The 17,065-nt window shown below is 36.1% G+C and overlaps 2 protein-coding genes across 2 annotated transcripts; one reads left to right on the forward strand and one right to left on the reverse strand.

Annotated features, from left to right (window-relative positions):
• Positions 1 to 8,196: 8,196 nt before the first annotated feature.
• On the reverse strand, positions 8,197 to 9,610 carry LOC137574283 (uncharacterized). The gene is made up of 3 exons (XM_068286515.1): positions 9,157 to 9,610; positions 8,421 to 9,093; positions 8,197 to 8,346 (listed from the first exon to the last, which is right to left on the reverse strand). The coding sequence occupies exons 1-2, from the start codon at positions 9,608 to 9,610 to the stop codon at positions 8,477 to 8,479; spliced, it is 1,071 nt and encodes a 356-aa protein (XP_068142616.1). The 3' UTR covers positions 8,197 to 8,346; positions 8,421 to 8,476.
• Positions 9,611 to 10,882: 1,272 nt separating this feature from the next.
• On the forward strand, positions 10,883 to 12,020 carry LOC137574243 (uncharacterized). The gene has a single exon (XM_068286427.1). The coding sequence runs from the start codon at positions 11,080 to 11,082 to the stop codon at positions 11,929 to 11,931; it is 852 nt and encodes a 283-aa protein (XP_068142528.1). The 5' UTR covers positions 10,883 to 11,079; the 3' UTR covers positions 11,932 to 12,020.
• Positions 12,021 to 17,065: the final 5,045 nt, after the last annotated feature.

Raw genomic sequence — 17,065 nt, forward strand, 5'->3', positions numbered from 1 at the left:
TTCTATTTGAATAAATGAATTGCATTTCTGTTGATTCCCCCTAAAAGTATCCTTCTCATCCTATTAATACATACTGATGTAGGCTTCTGTTCCGATGATTGCCACAATTAGGCATAGGCTTAGAATTTTCCACATTGTTTGTTTGCTAATGACTTGTACTTTCAATCACAACTGAAGTATCTTTTGACTGTGGCCTACATTTTATACGCTTCAGACTGGCCCATTATATGCTCGAAAATATGTTTTAATTGTCGAAATAAAAGTAATTTAATTAACGACAGATTAATTACCACAGTTTAGTGATAGTCATGGATTATTTATAAAATTTGCAGTGAAAATTTTGATTATGAAATTATTATACGGACCCAACCACATACATTTGTAAAATGTATATACATACATAAATATATATCATTTTTACTTCTTCACCTATCCAGTAAATGGACCTTGAACTCTGCACATTTATTTAAATTAATAAAAAAAAAAAAAAAACTGGTTCTATTCCACACACGATTCTGATGAGGTCAAGCACATTTAGGAAATAAATATGGATACTAATTATATCATACATTTTGTGTGTTTAATGAAATATTTTTAGCTAATTGTTGAATTTGTATAACCTTCAAAATGTTCGTTTAACAATTGAAGTGTGTATAAATTTTTGACTTATTCAAGTATTACCTTAACCTGATACTTGAATCAAATCTAAAGTTCAAAGAAAGTCTTTTCTATTCTCTCTCTCTCTCTCTCTCTTTCTCTCTATGGACCCTCATCTTACACGTTTATGGCTTGCCATATGTGATATAGAAAGGTGGAAAGTCACATTATCGTACAATTTTATTATTTAAATGTTTATGATTTGTTTGCTTAAAGGGGCAAAACTTTAAAATGTCACTCCTTTCATTTCTTTATGATGCAATTTGAAAAAACAGGATGGGTAAATAAATTGGTTTCGGGCCCATAAAGCCATTACAAGGGAAAAGGGTATGAATTTTAATATGTGTGAATATTCATACATAAAAGGCAATGGCAACGGCAAACACAGTAAAAGCAAAAGCAACAACGACTACAACAACGACTACAACAACGACTACAACAACGACGACGACGACGACAAACATCATAACCAGGTGAGATCAAAGGGTCGCCGTCGTTGTCCTGTTTGGCTGTGTATTCTATGTTGGTATTTGTGGGTGCTGGGTTGGTCTTGAGTTTTTGTGTGTTGAGTTTGAGGTAAATCTGCTACACATATATATATATATATATATATATATATACATTTATTTTTTTTTATCGCTGCTTTAAACGACTTTCCTTGAAGGTAATTCAATGTTTACGCCAAGTCAAAATCTACAGGGCCAATTCAATTTTATGAACGTCCGTCCGGGCCATTAATCAAACACCTCAATTACATTCAGCCACAATTCTGGGTCCTTGGACTGAAAATTGAATTGCGCAACTACAGCAAATGGCCAAGACCTCATTAGCCACAAACTTGGCTATGTACTTCGACACTCTTGACTCCGTTGACTCTGTCATTTTCCACTCAGTTGCAAATGTAATGCAAGCCAGACCAACGACATAAACACACACACAGAGAGGACGAAACAGAGAGAGACAGATTCACAAACATACACAGTTTTAGCCTACTTGACGACTTTGTTAGCCATAAATTCCGTTGGCTAACAATAAGGATATTAAATGTCACAGTCACTGTTGTCTTCATTTTCATCTTGTTTTGCTGCAATTTCCATGGCTATTTTCATATTGTATTCCTTCTCCATTGTTATTGTGCTCACGTATTACCGCTTTCTCTTCTTCTCTTGTCGTTTTTTGCACTCCCTGTTTGTTTTCTCCTTCTCTTGTTCTCAGCTAAAATCTCAGAATATTTTGAATTGCATTAAGGCCAAGTTAAGTGAGATTAACAAATTTATTGTAAAGTGAATTGAATTCACAATGAAAATATTAATTACTGAAAAGTGAAAAGCAAATAAATAAATTGAACATTTCTCATCTGATTAAAGGATTAGCTTAGACAATTCTCTTCGTACTACTTTCGGATTATTGTTCTCCTCGGCTTGGGTTTTTGGCCAGACTTATTGATAAATTTCTCTTTAGTACGAATAGATTCCATTTGGTTTACTTTGTAGTTCCATCAGATTTCGTTGCAAACGCTTCTAAAGCATAAATTGATCAAATTGATATCTACGGATTCGCTTAGCATAAGCATTTGCCAAATACTTCTTTAATGCTGTCCTATCAAATATCGATTAAAGAAACAAAAGCCATTTATGCATAAAAGAGAGAAAAAGAGGGAGAGAGGAAATAAAAAACTTCAGGCAAACAATAAGAACGACAAAGAAGGCAGAAAAAAAGCAGCCGAACAGAAACCTCAATTTCAAATATAAATCATGCCGCTTACATGCGTGCTTCCTGAATGTCCTGCCGCTGCTGCTGCTACTGCTGGTGCCTTCTCTGCCACTGCCGTCGTTGGTGTGGCCCCAAAAGCAAGAGTCCTTACACATGTAAATAAAACAAAACTGAAGAAGGGACAGTAAAGAGGCACAAAAGGTGAAGACGGTGAGGGGCAGTTAGGGGGAATCACATTTTTCTGTTCTCTCTGGCTGTCTCTGTCCCTTTTCTCTCTCTCTCTCTCTCTATATCGTTCACTGTTTATGTATAAATGTTCGGTGACCTTTTTGCATACAAAATTGTCGGATTTGCCTCAAGTATGGCAAGGGGCGGTGAAGAGAAATGCAGAATTTTGGGGCGAGTGGGTAACGAATTGTAAGGAAGGAAGGCTCACAACGGGAAATAAATTCGGCCGGTCACAGGAAATTATTTATATTATTTTTATGCTTATTGGTTTTTCCCTATACGTATGTACTTTTTCTTTTTTTATATATATATATATATGTACTTGATGTTTTTTTGTAAATATTTAATATGGATTTTAATCAAAATTAAAAAAAAAGGAAGAATCAACCAACAACAGCAACAAAACCAAAACCAAAAAGAGAAAGAAAGCAGAAAGAAAAAACTGGCGAAATATAAATAATAATTTCCGCTAGCTACCACAGGACACAGCAGCATATCCTCTTTCCTTGCAAGAGCAAATGACATACAAAAAAAAAAAAAAAAAACACCGAAAAAGAAACCCGACAACATCTGCGTGAAGTGCGTTCAATTACGCTTTTTTCGTTGTTTTTTTTTCTTCCTTTTTTGTTTCTTTCTTTGTATCTCTTTGGGTATAAGTATATGTTTGATTCTCCACCCTACCTTTCCACCACTTTGTCACCTTCTTTCTTGCTCTTTCCCTTTACCAGATAAACTTTCATCAAGTCAAAACAACAATTTGTATTTCTCTGCATTGTTTTCTTTTTTTTCTTGTTTTGTTCTTTGTATAAATTTCTTTATATTTTGGTTGCCCGATGAAAAATTTCCAGTGAAATGTTATTGCCTTGACCCAAGACAATGTCCAAGTCCAAGTCCAAGGACCGAGTCACATTGACAATAACAACAACAACAGCAGCAACGACAACAAGAGCATTAAGATGGAAAGAAAAAGAAACATTCTCACTCACTATCCTCAAGCTGCAGGACAATTGTTACAATGTTTGGCCAAGGCAACAAAACAGCTTGTTTGCCATTCAATTTCATGTGGAGAGCCAGAAAATTTCAGTTTAGTTGTAGTTTTTCCATCTTATAAATTTTATATTCCTAACTGCAAAAAAAAAAAAGAAAAGAAAGTTTTGCTTTGCTTTTAAATTAAATGCCATCCAACTGATGTAGATATGTATGTAATTGGCTTCAAGTGGCTTTCTCAAAATCATAGACCAATCAATTTGTTGATTGTTTTGAAACCACTTAAGTCGATTTAGTATGAATTTAAATCAGGGAAATTGCGTGCTGGAAAAACAATGAAGAACTCAAGTTCAAGTTGGCATCGCAAGTGATCAATAAAATCATTAATTAACCCTCTATAAGGATGACAATACAGAGATCGGAATAGAACAAAAATGTTTTAAAAAAACTCAAAATTTGGTTCAATGTATTATCATATCCTGAACTATAAATTAACTATTTCATTCAAACGTTGAAAGAAAGACATTCATATCTTTTAGTTATCATTCTATAGTTCAGCTTTTGATTGTGTTAAGATCAATCTAACGGCAATGGCAGCAGTAAATTCTAATTATAAGAACGTATCTATATAAGTATATATAATTTATATGCTCCTGACTTCAGGTGTTTTAGTTAATAACGCACTTACTTATCTTGACAATGTCATATCGGAAAGCTCTAATCTAGCTTAATATTTTATATTTGTAGATGTCAACAGTTTCAAGTCAGTCGCAAATCTATAAAGTCAATCACATCAAGCAACTAATTTATTGAATGTATAACACTTTAGTATTAAATGAATTTATTTTCATCTATCCACTTAATTTTTATATTGTTCCATCGATAATTGGGTTTAAATATAGCTTAATTAGTAGCCGCACATTGCCTAAAAGTATGCAGCATTAAATTTTAGATTTAGGGCGTATGCAATAGGAATTACTTAATATTGACTAAATCTACATGGCTCGAAAGCACCAACAAGTGTTCTAGCCATCGACCTAAATTATAAAATGTCATTCGGGCAAACTCAACAAAAAAAGATTTTGCAGGCACGCATTATTGTACACCACAAGATGACAGGATGGCAGGCTGGGAACGCATAAAAACGAGAACGAAAACATAATTTGGTCGCTCTGCTAACCGAATCCTGGCATTAGGTTAACGTTTAAACGAGCGGAAAGCAGTTGGAAGTGCGCTTCAAATCGGTAAAAGTAAATGTAAATGTATATCGAAAGCGTGTGATGGTAAAAGAAAAGAAAAAAAGAAGAAAAAAAGGAAAAGCGAAACGTAGAAAGAAGAAGGAACAAGATGTAGCAGAGGCAGTAGCAGTAGTAACAGCATCAGCACCAGAGCGGAGCAGAAAGAAGAAAATTTATGATAATGCAAAGCCAAGCGAGAAAGAGATTCCAAGATTCAAGGACGAAGCAAAATTCCGGAAAAAGGCAACAAAACCAACGGAAAATTTAAGCAATTGTGCCCAAGCCGCCGCCCACGTGAATGTGTGCCACAGGGACGAAGAAAGAGAGAGAGAGAGAGAGAGAGAGAGAGAGAGAGTGAGGCGACCCAATGCAGAAAAAAAGGATTAAATCAATGTTGTGGAACAAATTGTGCTTTGTGTATGTGCGTGTGTATGTGTGTGTGTGTTTGAGAAGAAGGGAACAGGCAAAGGGAGAGGAGCTACCGGCACTGGGAACTGGCACCGATTTGATTTCGTCGTTTCTTCCAGCGATTTTACTTGCAGCCAACAAGGCAAAAGACGACGACGATGTGGCAGAGAGGCATAACGAGCCGCCCCAGACATGACCACACAACCGACAACGCGTCGTCCCATTTGATTTTGATGGTGTGAAAGTCACACGAGCGTTAATAATCTGCACACACACACACACACATATGAGTATGTGAGTCAAAGACTTTTCAAAGGCTTGGGTTTAGGCAAAAGAAACGTATATGGGTCAGAAGTAAGTATATGATATTAACGAGCAGAGTATAGGTCCCATGGAGGAAACCTCCTTTCTTCTTTGTTCTCTATTCATTGAAATTTCCTTCTGGCATTCCAATTAATGTCACAAACTTCAACAGAATGCAAATTGGGTTGGTTCTAGCCAACCTTGCCGACCGCATACTTTAATCTCACCTTTTTAACCTTATCACTTGCCAAAAATTTGACATATGCTGCGAGTTTCGTTTGTGGTGAAAAGATTAGCCGGAAAAAAACCACTGAAAATTCACCGTGGAAAACAAATATTGCGGCAACCAACGAGTTGATATCAAATTCTAAAATCCTGCGGCTAACTCTCATATACATACATACATATTTATTATTTAATAATCTTGAAACATATACAAGTTTAGTAGGTGGTAGCTGAAATGAGATTTTGCGTTTTAGTTTTTCTCTTTAGTTGCTTTCTCTTTGCTTTCTCACATAATTAGAAAACTGTGTGAAAAGTTTCAATTGTCATAACTCAAAATTTCTTCAAGCACTTTAATCGCAATGCCGAAAGTTTCCTTCCTCAGTTAGAGCAACTCTCTGGCATACTGGTATGAGTGTAAGCATGATATGAGCATTTCACAAAAATTTCCGTGCAACTTTTCTCACAGTTATGATGAAAAATGCACTTTGTAATTCTCATTCTCGTCGTTGTCGTCCTCGTCATCGTCACACATTGCGAAAAACCCGTCGCCCGGCACTTATAAATGTCACATTAGAGTCAGTCGCTCCTGGCCCCGGAAGACTAGAGTGCGAGAGAGATAGATGAAGCTAAGAATGAGAGAAAGAGTGCACGGGACGAGGTGCCTTGGCAGCAGCTCGTTAAACTTGCACCCAAGTGCCGTCTGGGCGTGCAATATGAATTTATATTTTGCTCGCATTTTCTCCTTCCTTCTCTTGCTTTGCTTTCTTTCATTTCTTCTGGAGAAACAACATTTCATGTGCTTGTGTTTTTTGAATGGAGGCTACCTAAAAAAAAACGAGAAAAAAAAATATGAAAGAAAGAGAAATGTAGATATTTTCTGGAACTGTTCAAGCTCCATTTATCATTCACATTCACATATGATATATTATTGCCAGTAATATTTTATTTTCGGAATTTTTAACTAAATACTTTTTGAAATAAACCCGCAAAAGGTTTTTCAGTATAGAACGACTTCTAAGTTGTTTCTTGATCTACAGATATTTCATTTACAATCATTTAACCATAAACATTTTACAACTTTCGAGCACTGAATGCCACAAATTATAAAATATAAACTTTAACTTCTTGTGGTGAAATCAGATGGGAGAGTAGATTAAAAATTCACTTGACTTATTCAACTGTTGCAACACATTCACATCAATCGAACCCTTTTTTTCTCTTTCGTTTTCACCATTTTTTGGCTGTTTTTTTTTTTTTTTTTTTTTGACTTCAGTTTCTGCGATTCGCCTTTTATATGCCTGCCTTGACAGAGCATTTAACCGCAGAGGCTATAAATCTTTTGGATAGCATTCAGCACCTATAGACACAGCATGAAATAGATTGAAATACATTTTTTATATGTATGAGTGTATAAAAAATGTGTGTGTGTGTGTGTGTATGTGAGTTTGTGTGGGTTTTTATTTTATTCTTTAGGTCTTGGCATCAAAAGTCGTTGGCGGGGCCTGTAATTTGTCAGACGTCATTGTCAGGGTCACGCACACACACACACACACACATACACATACGTATTGAAAGAGCGTTTTAAAGCGCACTCTAATGACCGCCATTGAATACTTTGACTTCCGCATCCTTTTAGTATGAATGTGTTTGTGATGTGTCTGCCTCAATGGATGTGTGTGTATGTGTATGTGAATTGGCCTTGCCAAACTTTATCCATGGCCTTTTTGTAAGCATTTTGATTCAATTGAATTGTATCAAAAGACCATAAAATCAGAAAAGAGAGACGGAGACAGATATTAGGAGGGAGCAAAAAGAAGAAGACACAGAGAGAGAGGGAGAGGGAAAGAGAGGCTTGGTGCTGCATGTTGTGGAAAGTGAAGAATGTCGTATATACTTAGATACAATTTACTTATATGTTTGCCATATTGTGTAGCGAAGGGAATCTATCAGTGATTTCATTTCAAATTTACACTTGAAGTGTCTCTTCAAACCCTCCTCCTCCTTCTTCTCATCGGCAACGCCTTCCTCTGCCACCGAACATCAGTTTCTCTGTGGTCAGTTCATTGAACTGTAAAGTGGAAATGGGTTTGAGTTTCGAGTTTGAGAAAATTCTTATTGATGAACAGATTGATTGGATGAATGCCAGATAAAAGTAATCAAACAAACAAGCAAACAAACAAATCAATCAATTATAAGCAGGTTTCTGTTGAAATTCGTTTCAAATTCATTTTTTTCCATTACATACTTTTAAACTTATGTTTTTTTCTTTTCCTTTTCTCCTTACAATTAGTTGTTGTTTAAATTTTTATCCAAAACCCTTGATGTCAAATAATAAATACTAAAAAATTATTTATTCATACATTAAGTCATAGGAATAGGATTAGAACATAAATATTTCGCAAATCCTGTATCGTTTCATGAGATCTGTTTGTTTACTTTTCCATGGCAAGATTAAGTTTCTTCAAGGTGACTGAACAAGAATGGTTAAATTTGAAATATCTCTAAACTCCAAAAATAAAGCTCTATGGTAGATTATTCACATCTAAAATTCAATCCACTTGTTAAGTTTATTGACTTTACTGCATTCCTATTAGAAAAGAGAGAGAGAGAGTGAGAGAATCGTAAATAAATGGACACTAGATAGTATTAGCATAAAGTTACCTCATTCAATTGCTGTTGAACAAATGGTATCTGCAGTTTAAGCATTCGCCCAAGCTTTAGTTTTTGCACTTGGCCAACAAAATCTCTTTGAACATGCCCCCTGCCAGAAAGAGAAGTTTCAAATTTGTACAATTTATGACAATTTTGAGTAGGGCATGGGTTATATCCTCTGATGTGGACATCCATAGACAAAGTTCCTCGAGCTTTGACACTTTTGCCAGCATCTCCACACATTGTATGGAAGAGCAGAAGCATTTCAATTTGACTAAACTATCAATTCGTACAATTTCCTCAGCTTCTTGCATATTTAGACTAACTCCACTGATGACCAATCGTTCCAGTTGTGATTTGTTGGCCAAAGCTCTTAGTAATGGCTGAAAGGAGCCACTCTTCCTTATGCCCGAGTGTGTGAGCTCTCTCAATTTCGGTAGATTAGCCAATGGCCTATAGTCAGAGGCTTCAGCAGCCATACCAAATGTAAGCACTTCCAAATTTTTGCAATGTGGTACAATTTGTTTTAGATTCTTTCTTACGCAATTATATTGCAGATAAAGAACACGTAGATTTGAATTCGATTGACAGCATTTGCTCAATGTTGAAGCTTCAATTTGTGGTAAATGCAATTGCAATTCCTCCAGATGATTCAACTGACTTAGGTTTTCCAAAGAGCACTCTACAAAAAGAAAAAAGAAAAACAATTTATTAAGAAAGCTTACATCATTCGTTCGAAACTTACCTCCTATGGCATGTATTTCGAGACCTTTCAATTGACTTAGGTGTTTAACAGCCATCAAGATCTGTTCGAAGGGTTTTGCAAAAGTTTGTACTCTACCTGAGGTATCGTGAACAATTAAATAACGAAGATTTTCCATATCCAACAAACTGCCGCATACAATGTGAAACAGTTTCAACGATGAGTCGACTGAAACCACTTCATTTACTTCAAAGTAAGCTAAATTAATACTTAAACGCTCAACAATCTCACGACACATTGAAAACTCAAGCAATTCGAGTCGTTGACATTTTAATTCTAAACTATAGTCACAATATTTCTTTCTAAGCTGTGCGACAAACACCTGTTTAAATCGATGGCAGACCTGAGCGAATTTCAAGCGATCTTCTGCCTCTAAATAATCGAATATATAATATAGGCAGTCATCGGGAAGCTCCAAGACATGCACGCTAGACATTTCGTTGTTGCACTGAGCGTGAAATTGAATTTATTTCCTAATAAATACCAAACTAAGGCCACGTTATACCTCAATGTGTTGTGAGTAATCGTTTGTTTTTAATCCCCCCTTACTCCCTACCCCCTGATAAGATACGTACCCATCATCAATTGGCTGCCAAGCCGGTTTTTGCTTGTTGAACTGACCTAACGCAATGATGGCTCGTTCTAATGAAATGCAAACAACACGTTAACTATTGGTTAAATTTAGAATTTCATAGAGATATAGAGGAACACACAAAGAGAAAGAGAGAGAGAGAGAACGTGAGAATAAGTGAAAGAGTAAGAGAAATTACGTGGCCTGAAATGTAAGCAAAATTTATAATTCACTAGCAGGAAAAATAATTTAATTATTCAACAATAGAATAAATATAATCAAGGCAATTCAACACACAAAATTTTGTTTGTTATCGTTAACATAGCCTAGTATAAAAGTCTCTTTACAATGGTAAATCAATTCATTTCTTTAAGTTTTGCAAGTTTAACTGTTAACGGCCAATTTTTTGTTGTTTTTGTAATGATTTATTTGCCACTAGAGGTCAAATTATTATTTTTTTGTTTGCTTACTATAGAAACTACCTTTTAACGATAATCGGCTTTGGGTTTAAATGTGATGTGATTGTTTGATTCAAGTCGTTTTAGTCACAACTTCGGTTCGGATTGGTAATATCCTTTAAATGTTTCAATTGCAATCATAAAGTCTGTGATAAGAAGATGTATAATACATATATTTCATGATTCTTTATGAAAGTTACATATATCCTTCAAAAGGTCAGAACCTTGAAACATTGGTTGTTAGGCGAGGCTTGAAGTCAATTTAAAACATTCTCTTGGTTTTCGATGTTTTAATATACATAGTTCGCTTCGAATTAAAGTGAAATACTTTCAATGAATAAACAAAAACAGGTCACTTTTATTTCAACTTCATTTCAAATAGTCTGCTAATTGAAATTAAACAGAATTAATGCCTTCTTCTTATTTGTCCATTAATGGTTAATGTTTTCATCTCATGTATTAACAATTAATAGACAAATATTTCAAAGGTCGTAAAGGTAAATTGAAAATTTCATATTGATTTTGAAATCAATCAATTATTCAGTTACTCTAATTGCAAATCATTTGGTTACTTGAGGCGCTCTTTAAGGAAAATAAAAATAGTTTGAATTCTACTCAAAATAAATAAAAAGGTTAAAATGTTAAGAGATCTTAACTTTCAAAGTAATTTTCTGGCAACTGTGATCAAAATCAAAGAATGTGACAGATCGAACTTTGCACAAAATTAAATTAAAAAAATATTTAGACACAAAAAAGAAATTCGAAAAATCTAAACATAGCTCGATTACCGCCAATTATAATAACAACAACAACAACAACAATAGAGGCACAAGAAAAATAATTAATCCTTGACTTTGGAAACATTGGTCATTCAATATGCCCAAACGGATGATGTCTTCAAATCCTCTGCCATATCGCATTCAATTGCTATCGGACAGAAGCGTTGTTCTGGTGGAAGAGCCCAGCCACGAGTCGGAGATCTTTCTGCCTCAGCTTCTGCATGGACGCATTGTCCTGCAGAATGTGGTGCACAGTCGACAGCGACGATTGCGCGAGAGTGAAACAAATCTGGCTGGACGTCGTCTGAGACAGAATTGTCGATCACAGCGATTGATGGGTGGTGGTGGCAACGGTGGTAAACAGAAGGTAACAACGGCTACGGTTGGTTCGGCGCCTCTAGCCATTATGGATAATGGTCTATTGTTGCAACCCGCACATCAGAAGCAGCAGCAGCAGCAACAACTGAAACTTCAGCTTCAGCAACAACAAAAACAATTGCAGCATCCCTGCATTGCTCTGAAATTGATCTTGAACGGAAAAGTGGTGCTAGTGGAATGCAATGGCTATGAATCTGAGATATTCTTGCCCCACATTTGTAGGCATTGCATTGCCATGAAACGCGTTACCGCCAACGAGTTAGTTCAGGTGCAAAATTTACACAAACGCCCATCGAACCAAGTCGCATCGTCCTATGCATCCACAGCTGGTAAATGTACTCTGTATAATCCATCTTTGAATCGTGTCAACCGTATGCTGATCCATCCAATGCAATCGGTCGATAGTCATACAGAAAATACGATTGATTTTGGCAAGGAACAGCTATTGAAATTGTCCAAAAAGGGGCGAAATAGGCGACGTGGTGTGAACTACAATCAAAATCAGAATTATCTGAACCAATCTGGTGCAGGTGATCAAAAAGTCTTATGCAAATCCCCAAAAACTGTTTAATATAAATCTAGTACATACATACATCGAGTGTCTTTCGTTTTACTCTTCGGAATACATTTTGAATAAAACAAACAAAAAAATAAGCAGAATGGCTTTAAATTTTTAATGAAATTTTTAATGGGTCAAAATGCTGTCCTTTTTTTTTTTTTTTAGTGTTTTTTACTTCACAATCTGAATGGCATCAAAGAAAAAGAACTTCGATGTCATACGCAAGATCTTCTATTGATTTCAACTAGACTAGCGAACTAGAAAGTCTTTAAAGATTGTCCACTTGAAGTTTCAAGTCCGATAGGTTACTTTAAGTATTGAAGGTTTCAAGAACTTTAATTTGAACTTTGTTTTGGCTTCACCTCCAATATATTTGGCATTCAGTCTTTGCTTTTCCAATTAGTTTAAAGCCAGATGTTTATGGTCAGTGAAACTTATTTGTGCCAACTAAGTTGAGATAAACCAAAGTTTATATGTTTCTTCATTCGATTTTAGTTTCATGCCATGTCCCACTCGTTTTGTTAACTGCTTAAAAAACGCAACACTTTTTACCACTTAACGCATTCTAAAGTGCCGTGACTAGTTGCAGTTCACAGGATCGCATCGAAAAGCAGCACTTAACCGAGGGCCATAAGCAATAGATAAGGTATATTTTAGTGTCGAACAAGAAGAAACGTTTCTAGGTACTATTACCCGGCGCCAGGTGTAACCGAACCCAAGCCATTATAAAAAGCTTATAATTGAATTTTTTATAATGTGCTGACCAGATAACGAAACCAAAAAAAAAAAAAACTGCGGTTGGCCACAGTTGCAGAGGATTTCTTGTATTTTTTAGTCGTTCATTTTGGTTTTTTTTTTCTTTCTGCCTTTGGTTTTGTGGCTCATAAAACACAGCCGTTGCTGCAGACAGACAGAGAGACAGAGAGTCTCAGTGTGTGTGTGTGTGTGAGTGTATGGGTTTTCGGCCTCGAAGGAGAAGCAGCTTAGACATTTAATAGTTGGAGCCCATAAATTCATTCGCCAGCTCTTTGATACAATTAGGAGAAATGTTCGTTCATTCGGTATTGGTTTCTAGTACATCGCTGATAGCCAAGCGTTTTCCTGCTCAAAGAACATATCTTTTTTGGGGAGGGGCGTGGGGTGGAACAACTAACGCAAATTGGTGGCCATTAAGTTTTTGGGTGAAAGTTTATGTGCAGCAAGTTTATTGAAAGGGTAACTCAATGAAATGAGAGAATAAATAAATGGGATTTTCTTTACCTGCCTTAATTTTGTTTGCTTTCTCGCTCTGTCTGTATTCCTTCTGTGTGTCTTGTTTTCTGTCTCTATGTATGATTGCATTTGAAATTGATTTTCAATGTCTTACATGCATTTGTTGTTAAGAATTTGGTTCATTCTTCTTTCTGGCATAATCATCATCATCATTATCATCGTCATCCTCATCATCTTCATTGAGATATGTCAACACGTTTCTCCAACCCATGGGTGATGGTGGATGGTGGGGCGTGTGTCCGTCCCCTGTCATCCCTGTCTGGCCAAATGGTGTAATTTAATCTGACAAAAGCCAAAAATAAAGTAGGCTTAATGTGTGCGAAAAAGCTGACAAGCAATGATCCATCCGCCTGCCGTCTTTTTTCCCCAAAGGGCAATGGGCTTCTTCTGATTCTGATATTGTATTATTTTTATTATTCCTTCTCTCAGCCGCCGCCGTCGCACTTGAGTCGCCAATATAGAAATGAGGATACGACGTATAACATTTGCATAAGTAAGAAAGTGTGAAAGTGACTCGGCTCATATTATATTATATCCTGCCATCCAGCTTGCCTGCCTGCCAGCCAGCCAGCCAGCCACTATATCCTGGCTGGCATCTTTTTTTTTTTTTTTTTGCTTTTTGGTTCTGCATGTTTTTGACAAATGACTTAAAGCCTTTAGGGCATCAAGCGGGCTATGAAAAGGGTTAAAGTAATTTGTTGAGACTGTTGAATATTGAATGTGAATGTGGCAGAAGAGGCAAACAGGGGTTTGCCTGCCACCTCTCTCTTCACGCAATGCTGTGCTATTTGACATAAAAAAGAAAGCAAAAAAAAAAAAAAAGGCGAAAAAAATGAAATGCCAACGACAAATACACGCGAAAGGGGAAATGCTTTATGCAATATTTATACTCACTTGTGTGAAGCCAACTGAGAAAAGCCCACAATGAATGATATGAATGAATTTCAAATGTTTTTCAAAACTCAAAATGCGCTGCTTTATATTCTGTAATCTAATGTCTCTCTGATTTATGGTCTTAATTTTAACTTTGTCGCTTGCTCTCTTTCTTTCTTCCATATGTAATTGGAATCTTTCATTTGAAATTGTCTTTTTTATATGTATGTATGTATATATTTTTCCAATGAATTTGCCTCTAATCATATATAAATAGCTGCAAGCCATATACATCTTAGACATGATTCTTAGCAAAGAAGACAAGAAAAAGTTTCGTGGCCAGTTTCATTTTGGTTTTATTGCGCCAACTTGGCCAAGACGAGGTGGGCGCGTGTGTGTGAGGCTTAATCCGGAAACTTATTTATGTATGCCTTTCCGGTCGTTTGCTTGAAGCATTTCTCGCATGTGTAAGTTCGTTTATTGTCGTCGTGCATAAGGCGACACACACACACACACACACACACACACTGAGCAGTGTGTAAGGGTAAGAGTGGTGGGAGGAGAGAAAGTGGAGATAACTATAGTGAGAGGATGGACACTTTCTTATGACACGCCCGCGCACACACTTTCACTTTACATAAGCTCTCTTAGTGTCAGTCCTTTTGTAGTGCCTTACAGTTAGTAGTCACTGCGAGTGTGTGTGTGCATGTGTGTGTGTGTGTGTGTGATTGTGTCGACAACACTTGATAATTCCTTGCATACACGCACTTTATCTTCGGCTTGAGCTAAATGTATCTGCAAGATACTCACATTTATATGTACATACTTCGGTTTTTTTTCTTCTTCTGGTTTCTTCTTCTTCTTCTTTTTTGCCCTACTGCCATCTGGCAGTTTTGCTTGTTTGCGGCTATCCGCAAGGGTCTTTTTGAATTATTTTAAATTGTTTTGTGTCATGCATTTCGAATGAGAGTTTTATGTATTCATATGAAATATATATATTCGACCATAAACCTTGATTTATTGAATTTCAAGTAGCATTTAACCAAAATAGACTGGTTATGTGTGTGCGTTTGAGGGGGTTGTCCTTTTATTGTTGTTGCTTATCGATTAACTTTACTTTATGTGGTTAAATAAGATTCAATTTGATTACTTTTCTATACTCTTACAAAATGAGCATATTCATTGTTATAGGAAATATGTTCTTCAAGGAAAAGATTGAATATGGTTACGTATACGCCATGGAGTCATTTCCATTTGAAAGCGTAATCAAGTTAAAGTCAACGGTTTTTCTTTGTTACCAATACAAGTAAATTGTCAATACATATGTACATGCGTTAACATATTGTAAATTGGCAAAAATTGTTGCAATAACTTATCATCTTTTGAATTGAGCTTTAAGAGCAAGCTTCTTCTAGAGATTGCTTTTAGCTGCTGTGCCGCTGTCTGTCCGTCCGGTTGTTGATTCTTTGCCTTTTGGTTGGTAGGAGGATGCTGCTGTTTTGTTGCCCGCTGATGAGAGCGGCATCGGGCCGTGTTGATGATGATGATGGAGGGTAATGGAGGGCAGGCCAAAAAGGGGCGTGCGAAAAGCTCTTGCTGTGTTAATTTAATTAACGTGCAAAGTGAAGAAATTACTTTTTTACTCTCTCTCTCTCTCTCTCTTGCTTTCAAGCACTCATTCTCTCTCTCTCTCTCTCTCTCTCTCGAACATTCTTGCTGTCTCTGTTTCTTCGATGATGTTGGTTGGTTGGGCGCTGTGAAAACTTGCGCAAAAAACCTTCACGAAAAAGTGAAAATACCGTGGCCCATAGATCAAAGCTCACTTGCTGTGTGCACACGGGTTTTACAACGTGTTGTTCTTGTAGCTGTTGCTGTTGGCTGTATTTGTATTTGTATTTGTATTTGGCGGAGATGTCAGCAGGTGTGCCATACATAGTGTGTGTGTGTGTGTGTGTAAGTTTTATATAAAGTAGGTCAGTCGTAGTGCGATGCCAATAAAAGTTAATGCGTTCGTGTGTGAATGTTCATGTAGGGAGAAAGTAGTCACCGGTTGTATCCATATGGCATGGCATGGTAGGTACGGTAAGGCCCTGTTGATATTTTTTAATATTTATGGAATTTTAAAATGCCCGTTAAGTGTAGATGTTTTAACTATTTAAATAGGCCTCTGAACAAAAAACCACACATAAAACGCACACCTTTTTAATTAAAATTTATTTATACATTTTGTTAAATTATACCACACTAATAGCAAAATAAAACTAGTTGCAAATCAATATATCAATTTGATGTTTCTATTGATTTCTTTTTTACTTTATTTATTTCAAATGACATTTTAAAGGTATTTTCCTTCCAGGTTTTAAGTCCAAGTCTATGTTTCGCTTATCAATTTCAAGATAAATAAGACAAAATGTTCCCTTTTCATTGGTCATAGGGCATCATCAAGTCGGACTCGCATAATTCTTTTTTTTATATGTGCAAATTGCAATTTGTTTCATTCATTTTTATTCCTCTAGAGAAGGCATTTCAATTTTAGTTAGCTGTTTGTTACCGAAGTTGGAAAACATTCTGACAAGTGGAAAGAATAATGTTTGATTTATTAAACAAATGCGCTTTGTTTATGCTATTCGAAGGTCTGAAAATGTTGCAAACCTAAATGATTGATAAAATTTATTGAATGAAAGTAAAAACGGACACTTGTTGATCCTTAAAAGAGGTTGAAATGACTTTGTCGAAATATTAAACGGATTGAATATGTAAATTTATTTGATTATTGGGAGAGCTTGGAAGATTCAGTCTATTAGAAAGTTCCACAAAGTGTTAGTTTGAATCCAACTCTAAAGATAGTGAATAGTTATCTTTGTTTTCGAAGCAATAGCCCTTAATTAGGTAAACTTTTGCTTTGGCTTGGCTTGGCTTCTACATAAAGGAATCGCAACTTGCCAGTAATAGAACTATTCCAACAGATTTGGATGCGGTCGAGGCATTGGTCACCATCAAG

The sequence above is a fragment of the Drosophila tropicalis genome, unplaced genomic scaffold (assembly GCF_018151085.1).
Source record: "Drosophila tropicalis isolate 14030-0801.00 unplaced genomic scaffold, ASM1815108v1 contig_443, whole genome shotgun sequence".
In the NCBI taxonomy this organism is placed as follows: domain Eukaryota; kingdom Metazoa; phylum Arthropoda; class Insecta; order Diptera; family Drosophilidae; genus Drosophila; species Drosophila tropicalis.

What these genes read in the sequence shown, in the direction of transcription:
- LOC137574243 (XM_068286427.1), top strand. Translation starts at nt 11,080, where the DNA reads ATGCCCAAACGGATGATGTCTTCAAATCCTCTGCCATATCGCATTCAA.
- LOC137574283 (XM_068286515.1), bottom strand. Translation starts at nt 9,610, where the DNA reads ATGTCTAGCGTGCATGTCTTGGAGCTTCCCGATGACTGCCTATATTAT. An exon ending in CGAAATACATGCCATAGGAG is followed by an intron (nt 9,094 to 9,156) that starts GTAAGTTTCGAA and finishes TTCTTTTTGTAG; the next exon opens with AGTGCTCTTTGGAAAACCTA.